The following is an 11124-nucleotide window of genomic DNA, read 5'->3' as shown; positions in this document are numbered from 1 at the left end:
ATGTTATTTGTTCTCCTTAGATATGGAGAAATTCGTAAGTGACAGCAACAAAATTCAAAATTAAGACTGACGATGTTAAAGATCTTACAACACAGACCATAAAGGGTAGGAGTCAACATCAGCATGCTAACTGCATATAGCATATTTCGGTCCTTTCAGGACTGCAGATGTTGATCTTTAAACATCATGACTAAGAACTGTTAAACTTGTCAGTGGTTCATCCCAGTTTGACTCATGACAACTTGTACTTCAAGGTCGGCCAGGGCTACCCCCACGAACCTCCCAAGGTCAAATGTGAGACTATGGTGTACCACCCCAACATCGATCTAGAAGGGAACGTCTGCTTAAATATTCTGAGGTGAGCTCATCCCGCCCGCCTTTAATGAAAACCCTTTCATAGTGTTGTCTACCAACAACTTTTATGCTTATTTTCCCTTTGATAATTGTGTAATAATTGATATGAAAGTGAAAGTGTTAACCTTTTCTTGCACCTTAATCCCAGGGAAGACTGGAAACCTGTGTTGACGATTAACTCAATCATCTACGGGCTGCAGTATTTGTTCTTGGTAAGTAATCTACCGTATCACTAAGTGCTATTGTAGTATTTGTTCTTGGCAAGTTCTGGGTCAAATATGACCCAGCACTAATTGCATTAAAAGTTCACAATGCTTTAAAATGCAGTAGGGAGGCAATGGAGTGTTTGTGGTGGTTTTGAATTTGCAGTTACAACCAGGGGGCAGAAGACAGAACAGGAATCTTTGAGGTGGTTTTATGGTTGCGGTGAAGACATGAATGTGTTTACAGTAACTGCTGGTGATTCCCCATAAGTATAAAGTATTTAGAGTTGAAATGCCCAACAGGTCCTGTGTTTTTGTTGCCTCGGCCATGTGACAGTTCTGATGATGTTGCTGTTGTAAATGTTTTCTCCGTGTTGCTGACATGCCACCCCCCCCACCCCGCAGGAGCCGAACCCAGACGACCCTCTAAACAAGGACGCGGCTGAGGTTCTGCGCAGCAACAGGCGACTCTTCGAACAGAACGTCTCCAAGTCCATGCGGGGGGGATATGTAGGATCAACGTATTTTGAGCGATGTCTTGTCAAGTGAATGCCTGTCTGTTATGCTATTGTCAATATTAACATTAATCGTAAGAAATAAAAACAAAAACAAGAAAAAACATGGTACGATTCAGCCCTGTGACAAGCGAATGCTGGCATGTTGTTTGGATCTGGAGGGAGGCGTTATTTTATGGGTTCTGAGACGGTCACAGCAAGACTGGCTGAACATGGCGGGAGTCGTCTGTAAGGAACGAGGAGAGGAGTCTTCCGCTTACTTCACTATCGTAGAGCTTAGGTCAGGGCTGCACGGGTCCTACATGGGGTAGTCACATAGTCAGGTCAGGAGTAGCACGGGGCCTACATGGGTGTTCCTGGGTTTTCTTTCATACATGTAAATGGATAAGACTAAGTGTAAGGAAAAAATATTTTATTGCAACCTTCTTTTACCTTTCGTTGCCATTAAACATTGACAGATGAACTTCTTTCACTAATGTTGTTTTTTATCAAAAAAAGAACTTAAAAACTTCTCCACTATGGGTCTCTCCGGAGCAGAACTATGGGTCTCTCCGGAGCAGAAGTATGGGTCTCTCCAGAGCAGAAGTATGGGTCTCTCCAGAGCAGAACTATGGGTCTCTCCGGAGCAGAACTAAGGGTCTCTCCGGAGCAGAAGTATGGGTCTCTCTGGAGCAGAAGTATGGGTCTCTCTGGAGCAGAAGTATGGGTCTCTCCGGAGCAGAAGTATGGGTCTCTCCGGAGCAGAAGTATGGGTCTCTCTGGAGCAGAAGTATGGGTCTCTCCAGAGCAGAACTATGGGTCTCTCCGGAGCAGAACTAAGGGTCTCTCCGGAGCAGAACTATGGGTCTCTCTGGAGCAGAAGTATGGGTCTCTCTGGAGCAGAAGTATGGGTCTCTCTGGAGCAGAAGTATGGGTCTCTCCGGAGCAGAAGTATGGGTCTCTCCGGAGCAGAAGCTGATAGCTCGGAGCTCCATGAGTAAATTTGTACACCCTAGTTGGTAGCAGTGCACACATCACTTCTTACACAGTTGTATACATATCTATGCAGTTGAGGGTTTTTGAAAAAGGGTCTTAAGTTACGCTTATGCAGGATTTTTGTCAGCTTCCTTTTTTTTCAGAGAAATTGTCAGCTTCTGGTAGTGCCTCTGCATTGCTTGTAACTAGTTATCAATGTTGCTAAACAGTCGGGAGAAAGGGCCTCCAACTTTGACTCAGTAGATAGAAACAGGTGAAATGTGTGGCTGTTGCTTCAGCCCACCACAAAGGGTTGTATGTTACAGACATGTAGTTTTACAGGAGAAAGTCTCCAGTATGTTACAGAGCTGAAAGGGCAGAAAATACTGCTTAAAATATGAAATAATAAGATTCCAATGCAGCAAAAGTAACGGATGACGAACTAAGCGAAGCTCAAGGATGGGTGTGGCTGGGAACGACAGAAATGCTTAGTTTGAAACTAGTTGGTGTTTTGGTGCTCCCGGGCACAATTCAGGTAAGGACACCCCCTAGCAACATTGGAAGTAATCACAGAGAAAAAAAGAGCCATAATGAAAAGTTTATATAAGCTATATTTGCAAAGCAATGGTCAGCAGATCTTTACTACGACAGCACAAAGCAATGTTCAGCACATTTGTACTACAACAGCACACTATTGTCTTACTTATTGTCACACTCGTCTTACTCTAGCTTCAATACTGTATGTTTGTTTATAGCAGCCGGCACCGTTTTCTGACTAAGTCATTTCTTGTACAGAGCTCTCATTTCACGTATAATTCCACTGTTTAGTTTTAAGACTTTGTATGAATAAAGCTGCCTTTTCTTCTACATGTTGTAAAATTGAGACTGTCTTGGGAGGGCTGGGGGTACAGTTTGGTACTGCTGGGCAGCAGAGCTGGGAGGGGGTACAGTTTGGTAGCAGTGGGGGTGGGGGCTCAGTTTGGTGGGGGTGGGGGCTCAGTTTGGTGGGGGTGGGGGCTCAGTTTGGTGGGGGTGGGGGCTCAGTTTGGTAGCAGTAAGGGAGGGGCTCAGTATGGTAGCAGTGGCCGAGGGGGCTCAGTTTGGGAGCAGTGGGGGTGGGGGTACAGTTTGGTAGCAGTGGCCGAGGGGCTCAGTTTGTAAGTCGATGTTGATAGGCCTGGAAGGCTGCAGTCTGGTAGCTCCGGGCAGCAGTGGCAGGGTCCGGGTCCTACAGGGGAGGATACAGGTTTCTACATCATTTACAAAATGTATGACTGAACAAACAATGAAAACTTGTTAATCTTGTCATTTACTTATAGTGTATACCTCCACCCTTGTACACCTCCGGACCCACAGCACCCACCTTGTACACCCACCCTATACACCCACCTTGTACACCCCCCTCCCCACGATGATGACGTCAGCTCTCCTCGTGACCACAGCGTCCCACGGACTGACGTACTGCTGACCCAGGCCGTCACCTGACCCGGACAGCTGAACACCTGCGGGGAAAATAAAAAAATGACCTTCCTGAAACCAAAGATGCCAGCTTTCTAGATGTAGCTGCTGTTGGCTGTGTCATACTGACAGGGTCAATGAAGGTCAAAGACGTGAGGAAATCATTTTGGGAGAACCTGAGGTTGTGACCTCTGACCTGGTGTCATGTGAATGAAGGCAGGGTTGTCGGAGAGCTGTGATTGGCTGATGAACCCCACCACAAAGTCTTGATGCTCCTCTGCCATCTTCACAGTTGCTGCCATGGATGGATGAAAAAAACCACGTCATGACAACATGGACTACATTGAAGGGGCACAGTGGCACCTTTAGTATCACAGGAGCACAGTACCAATACTATAATAATAGCACAGCGGTACCTTTAGTATAATGGAGCACAGTGGTACATTTAGTATTAAAGGAGCACAGTGTGCGGTACCTTAAGTATTAAAGGAGCTCAGCAGTACATTTAGTATTAAAGGAGCACAGTGTGCGGTACTTTAAGAATTAAAGGAGCGCAGTGTGCGGTACCTTAAGAATTAAAGGAGCACACTGCGTGGTACCTCAAGGATTAAAGGAGCACAGCGTACCTTAAGAATTAAAGAGCGCAGTGGTACCTTAAGTATTAAAGGAGCACAGTGGTACCTTCATATTAAAGTAGCACAGCGATACCTTTAGTATAAAAGGAGCACAGCGATACCTTTAGTATAAAAGGAGCACAGCGATACCTTTAGTATAAAAGGAGCACAGCGATACCTTTAGTATAAAAGGAGCACAGCGGTACCTTCATATTTATGTAGCACAGCGGTACCTTTAGTACAATGGAGCACAGTGGTACCTTAAGTATTAAAGGAGTACGGCGGTACCTTTAGAATAAAAGGAGCACAGCGGTACCTTCATATTTAAGTAGCACAGCGGTACCTTTAGTACAATGGAGCACAGCGATACCTTTAGTATACTCTCCCGTCGCCAGGTTTCCTTGTGAACTCATCTCAGCGATCAGCAGACAGGCTCTCTGTTTCCCCAGGCCGACCTGCAGGCACCATGGTCTGTTTTAGGGATGTACACTGGTCCATACTTCTCCTGTACTACCGGTACCCATTACCCATTACTGGTACCCACTACTGGTACCCGGTACGCACTACTGCTGTACCCACTACTGCTGTACTGCTGGTACCCATTACCCACTACTGGTACCAATTACTGGTACCCATTATCAACTACTGGTACGCACTACTGGTACCTGCTACCATTGTTAGGCACTTCCTGTAGTTACTATCGGTACCCACTACCTACTGAAGGTTGCAGGCTGTTCAGACACAGGTACAGGTCTGGATACCTGAATCTGAGTAACCCCTGACTCGATTGACCCCTCCTATTGACCTCTCCTCTTGAGCCCAACCTGAGTGACCCGACCAGTTTGAGCCCCTGACCTGAGTGAGATCCTGACCCCAGACCCGAGTGCCCCCTGACCCGAGTGCCCCCTGACCCGAGTGCCCCCTGACCCGAGTGCCCCCTGACCCGAGTGCCCCCTAACCCAAGTGTCCCCTGACCCGAGTGCCCCCTGACCCGGGTGCCCCCTGACCCGAGTGCCCCCTAACCCAAGTGTCCCCTGACCCGAGTGCCCCCTGACCTGAGTGCCCCCTGACCCGAGTGCCCCCTGACCTGTTTGAGCCCCTCCAGCACACCAGCGCCCGGCAGACTGTGGGCGTTGATGAGATGAGCCCAGTCGGCGATCTGGAACAGCCCGTCCCGGTACTGGTGCTGCACCGTGCTGCCGATGTCGGCAAACTTCCTGCAACAAGAAAAACTTGTCTTGTAATGCCTGTTCTATGTCACACAGAATTACTATTTATGCTCTATCAGAGTGAAATTGCAAAGGGAGTGTAAAAGTTACCTGTCCTCGAAGATGAGAAACTCGTGTCGGTTGGCCAGCTCTGTGAGACTCTGCACAAACTCAGCACTGAAGTCATTAATGATGTCCACATGAGTCTTCAACATGCAGATGTGCGGCCCAACCTCGTCAGCCAGCTGAAAACAACAACAACCTCCTCATCAGCCAGATGAAAACAACAACAACCTTGTCAGCCAGCTGAAAACAACAACAACCTCATCAGCCAGCTGAAAACAACAACAACCTCCTCATCACCCAGCTGAAAACAACAACAACCTCATCAGCCAGCTAAAAACAACAACAACCTCCTCATCAGCCAGCTGAAAACAACAACAACCTCATCAGCCAGCTGAAAACAACAACAACCTCGTCAGCCAGCTGAAAACAACAACAACCTCATCAGCCAGCTGAAAACAACAACAATCTTATCACCATTTTAAACAACAACAACCTGGTCAGCCAGGTAAACAGAAAAGGTCACCTTGAGAATCTGCGCGGTCGTGCAGAGGTCAGCCGACACCGCCAGGTTGGACTTCTTACTCTCCATGATGCCAAACAGTTGCTTAGCAACAGGATGCTGACAGAGATCGCCTCTTTCTCTGTAGCTCAGGATCTGGAAAAAAGGTTGGAAACTTATCAGCCCAGCAGGTTTGGGCTGCCGAAAACTACAGGCTGAAAACTTATCAGCCCAGCAGGTTTGGGCTGTCCACAAACTACAGGCTGAAACTTGATAGCCAGCAGGTTTGGGCTGTCCACAAACTACAGGCTGAAACTTGATAGCCAGCAGGTTTGGGCTGTCCACAAACTACAGGCTGAAACTTGATAGCCAGCAGGTTTGGGCTGCCGAAAACTACAGGCTGAAACTTGAAAGCCAGCAGGTTTGGGCTGTCCACAAACTACAGGCTGAAACTTGATAGCCAGCAGGTTTGGGCTGTCCACAAACTACAGGCTGAAACTTGATAGCCAGCAGGTTTGGGCACAATCCATTCTAAGTGACTTGAAGTCTCAGATATCTTGTAAAGCTCTACCTACCCTGGAGGCTACCCTGAATGCTTAAGGCACACACAAACAAACAGACAAAACCAAACGACACTCTGCCATGTTTGTGCCTTACCTTTCTAGACTTTTTGACGGGTGGCTCCTGACTGGGGGGGAAGGTGTTGTTGCGGACGAAGTCTCGGACCTGCTCCGCAACCGACTCCGGAATCTTCTCGTGTTTCCTCAGGATTCGCAACAGTTGGGACGTACCACAGATGCTGCAGGGGGGACAGGTATTACTGGGACATACCACAGATGCTGCAGGGGGGACAGGTATTACTGGGACATACCACAGATGCTGCAGGGGGGACAGGTATTACTGGGACATACCACAGATGCTGCAGGGGGGACAGGTATTACTGGGACATACCACAGATGCTGCAGGGGGGACAGGTATTACTGGGACATACCACAGATGCTGCAGGGGGGACAGGTATTACTGGGACATACCACAGATGCTGCAGGGGGGACAGGTATTACTGGGACATACCACAGATGCTGCAGGGGGGACAGGTATTACTGGGACATACCACAGATGCTGCAGGGGGGACAGGTATTACTGGGATGTGAGACTGATGCTATAGGGGAGGAAGGTTGATTTTTATGCAGATAGGATATGTTTTGTGAGTAATTGTTTGTTAAGTTGACACATTGATTCTTACCTTTGCAGTGCAATCCCAGCTTCCTTTAGCTTCTGTTTCCCGCCCTGCTCCCTGTCCAGCAGGACTACAGCATCTGTGACAACCAGACCCACCGATTCCAGCGACTGGAGTAGGAAAACAAGGGTGACGTTAAAAAACACACCAAACCTCTGCAGTACCAAACCTCTGCGGTACCAAACCTCTGCAGTACCAAACCTCTGCAGTACCTAACTGTGACATGTACCTAACGAGGACACGTACCTAACGATGACACGTACCTAACGAGGACACGTACCTAACGATGACACGTACCTAACGAGGACACGTACCTAACAATGACACGTACCTAACAATGACATGTACCTAACAATGACATGTACCTAACAATGACACGTACCTAACGAGGACACGTACCTCTGCCGTCTCCTTGACGCTGGACCCGCTGGTAACGACGTCCTCCACGATCAGACAGCTGCTGCCCGGCTCAAACTTCCCCTCAATCATCTTCTTGGTGCCGTAGTCCTTCGCTTCCTTCCGCCGGATCAGCATCGGGACGTCGTGGTGGGCAGACATCAGCTGGGGAAACCGGCAGAGTAAACAAACAAACAAACAAACAAACAGCATCGGGACGTCGTAGTGGGCAGACATCAGCTGGGGAAACCGGCAGAGTAAACAAACAAACAAACAAAAAGCATTGGGACGTTGTGGTGGGCAGACATCAGCTGGGGAAACCGGCAGAGTAAACAAACAAACAAACAAACAAACAAACAGCATTGAGACATCGTGGTGGGCCGACATCAGCTGGGGAAACCAGCAGAGTAAACAAACAAACAAACAGCATCGGGACGTTGTAGTGGGCAGACTTCAGCTGGGGAAACCAGCAGAGTAAACAAACAAACAAACAGCATCGGGACGTCCTGTAGCTATCAATGTTACTATAATTCATGTGCATAAAAAGCAATAAAACATGCAATTTGGTGAAGCACCATTGAATTATCAGCACTATTGTAATTAGAAAGTGAAATAGAAGTTCATAACAGATATGCCTGTGGCAAGATTGCATCCAAAAATCACTATGACATGTCAAAAACTTAGTACAAACTAAAGATTGTATGACATCATAATTTATTACAGGGATTGCATAAATTAAACCTTCTAGCCAGTGGGAGGGCTGTATGGTACTTACTGTGGCCAATGGGAGGGTTGTCAGGGCTCAAAGTTACTATGTCCCGATGTCAAGGGGCCACCAAAATTTGACCCGGGACAACTCACAAATCAATTTGGGACACATTTGGGACAATCAGGGCTCCTGAGTACAACTGATTTGGTTGCACACACTCTGGAAATCTCCCTTGAGAAACTGTAGACTGGTGTACTTTTGTCAGCTCCACTGACAGGGGGTCAACAGAGGGATGGTCACACCTCATTAACTTGATTAAGGTTGGCCCTGCAAGATTTGCTAAATCCCTGTCTGCAAATTTATCGAAAATCTCTCATTGTCTGAAAGTTGTTCAGGTAAAGATAACAGTTTCCAAAGATGGAAAAAAAGGGAAATTTATATTGATTTTGGTGGTACTGATGCACATTATAATTGGTGCCATATCGATCAGATTGGAGGCTAACAGCAATGTGACAGTGAACAAGGAGGCTTTTATGAAGAAAATGGCAGAATGGAAATCAAACATTTTTTAGGATTTGTTCTACCTCCCCAAGAACCACCACATCAATGAAGTCCTTAAAGGGGCATATTATAACATTAACATAAAACAAAATTCTTTGTTTTTGATCATTTTTCTACATCATTAGTTGCATCTACCTTATTACACTGCACAGCAATATTCATCATGTATGGATGCGACTTTGTAGTGTCGTGCGATCGTCTTGAAAAAAAGTTATGTACGCAATCCCCACCGCTGCTTTCTGAAGTTTGTTCACTTTTGGTGATTTTCCTGTGACGCTCAAACACCGACCGCAACGGTCGATTCGGTTATTTCTTAGCGTTCCACGCTGGCTTATTTTCATATTAACTTGCGGGACGCAAGTTAATATGTAAATGAACCAGATCTTGCGAGTTTTGCGTTTTTCGCCGTTTATTAATGACGGGAATGTGACAAAATGACGGGAATATGTTGGAAATAAGTAACAAATAAGTTACAAATGAGAATCTTAGTGTAGATCTTTCAAATTCTTACTATTTATAGTTTTTGGCCACCAGATTCTACAATATGCCCCTTTAAACTCTGCAGAATAATGCTTTTTTCTTTTATCACCTATCAAAATCCATTATTTCAGGTTGTTAACATTATTTCAGGTTGTAAACTTTGTTAAAACTTGTGTTTACTACTGACTGTATATAATTTTGCATCATGTATTATACTAGTATTTTACTTACCGTGGCCAATGGGAGGGCTGTATGGTCCTTACCGTGGCCAATGGGAGGGCTGTATGGTACTTACCGTGGCCAATGAGAGGGCTGTATGGTACTTACCGTGGCCAATGAGAGGGCTGTATGGTACTTACCGTGGCCAATGGGAGGGCTGTATGGTCCCTACCGTGGCCAATGAGAGGGCTGTATGGTACTTACCGTGGCCAATGAGAGGGCTGTATGGTACTTACCGTGGCCAATGGGAGGGCTGTATGGTACTTACCGTGGCCAATGGGAGGGCTGTATATGGTACTTACCGTGGCCAATGGGAGGGCTGTATGGTACTTACCGTGGCCAATGGGAGGGCTGTATGGTACTTACCGTGGCCAATGGGAGGGCTGTATATGGTACTCCACACACTGTTGCGAACTTGGCTCCAGACGTTTTTGTGGTCTCCCACAGAAGTTCTGCCACCTCGTTCTAATGGAGAGAGTAGAATTTTCAGTGTTCAGAACATTCACAACTGCACTTATCCGCTTCATGCGCTGCTGGCTCATGTCCGGCGGCCCCTTATCCGCTACATGCGCTGCTGGCTCATGTCCGGCGGCCCCTTATCCGCTACATGCGCTGCTGGCTCATGTCCGGCGGCCCCTTATCCGCTTCATGCGCTGCTGGCTCATGTCCGGCGGCCCCTTATCCGCTTCATGCGCTGCTGGCTCATGTCCGGCGGCTCCTTATCCGCTACATGCGCTGCTGGCTCATGTCCGGCGGCCCAGGTTCCGCCCGGGTTCGATCCTCGGGAGCCAGGAGACTGTTCGCCTCGAGGGATTCCCACACGGCCTGGTGAGTACTAGTAATGGCAAGATGTGCCGCACAAGGATAGAGAGATTTGAGGACGAATCTTACAAATGAAAGGGGGAGTAGTGTAACAATATCCTGATTGAATCGTGCTTATAGCGGCCACCCGTAACCGGACCGCCCAGTGGGTATGGGCCATAAAAGTCCCGGACAGCAGGAGGTGGCGTTATAGAGACCTGTGTAACTGTAAGTAACAACGGCACCACCAACTGACCAGTATAACTGGTCCGGAACTTTCAGCCTTGCGGTTAGGGCGTTGGGCTCATGTCTGGCGGCCTGGGTTCGGCGTGGGTTCGAATCCCGGGAGACAGGAGACTGTACCCGCCTCTTGTCAAAGCCTTTATTATCTTTGACATTGCCTTGTGTTTCAACATTGCTCTTTTGTTATAATTGGCAGTATCTCCTATGTCAGCTGGGGTCTTCTGATCAAAGAAGATTTCAGCCCATCTAAGTCCTTGTCTAAACACACGATTTTATCAAGCTTCAGATGCTTGTTGGCAAACGGTGATCAGTTGATACTGACAGGACCACATGTGTGTGGGGGGGGGGGGCGGTAATATAACAAAGATATACGCACCATTATGACTGGATAACTCACGATGACCCGCAGATCGAAGTAAATCGGGGACTGAATGCCGCTCTTCAGAGTAAAGTCGCCAAATTTTACCGCTTCGATGTCGAAAAGGTCCAACATGAGCTTCTCCACTCGGTCCGACATTTTGTCTGCCTGTCTCATCCCGCCAAAATATCTGACCTTTGACCTGCAGGTCAGCAAGCGGAATTTTTATCAATACACATATCGTAGCGA

At 47.4% G+C, this 11124-nt stretch overlaps 1 protein-coding gene across 5 annotated transcripts; it reads right to left on the bottom strand.

Annotated features, from left to right (window-relative positions):
- Positions 1-2619: 2619 nt before the first annotated feature.
- LOC136429595 (uridine 5'-monophosphate synthase-like) lies at positions 2620-11079 on the bottom strand. 5 transcript variants are annotated; one of them, XM_066419435.1, is made up of 13 exons: positions 10894-11079; positions 9840-9938; positions 7508-7669; positions 7115-7218; positions 6529-6670; positions 5896-6027; positions 5418-5551; positions 5186-5315; positions 4469-4553; positions 3681-3779; positions 3416-3528; positions 3185-3254; positions 2620-3129 (listed from the first exon to the last, which is right to left on the bottom strand). In XM_066419435.1, exons 1-13 carry the CDS (start codon positions 11050-11052, stop codon positions 3122-3124), a joined length of 1437 nt encoding a protein of 478 aa, XP_066275532.1. In that variant the 5' UTR covers positions 11053-11079; the 3' UTR covers positions 2620-3121. The 5 variants fall into 5 exon arrangements, with proteins under 5 accessions (XP_066275532.1, XP_066275531.1, XP_066275533.1 ...); XM_066419434.1 differs by having other exon boundaries at positions 2620-3254; XM_066419436.1 differs by lacking the exon at positions 9840-9938 and having other exon boundaries at positions 2620-3254.
- Positions 11080-11124: the final 45 nt, after the last annotated feature.

The sequence above is a fragment of the Branchiostoma lanceolatum genome, chromosome 3 (genome assembly GCF_035083965.1).
Source record: "Branchiostoma lanceolatum isolate klBraLanc5 chromosome 3, klBraLanc5.hap2, whole genome shotgun sequence".
NCBI classification, from domain to species: Eukaryota; Metazoa; Chordata; class Leptocardii; order Amphioxiformes; family Branchiostomatidae; genus Branchiostoma; species Branchiostoma lanceolatum.
The sequence above is the reverse complement of the archived record's forward strand: the minus strand, read 5'-3'. Positions and strand labels throughout refer to the sequence as shown.

Excerpts from the sequence above, each read along its gene's own strand:
- LOC136429595 (XM_066419434.1), bottom strand. The coding sequence starts at position 11,052 with ATGAGACAGGCAGACAAAATGTCGGACCGAGTGGAGAAGCTCATGTTG. Across the intron at positions 5,316-5,417 it reads TTTCTCATCTTCGAGGACAG|GAAGTTTGCCGACATCGGCA; the intron begins GTAACTTTTACA and ends TTCTTGTTGCAG. Across the intron at positions 3,255-3,415 it reads TGGGGAGGGGGGTGTACAAG|GACCCGGACCCTGCCACTGC; the intron begins GTGGGTGTATAG and ends CCTCCCCTGTAG.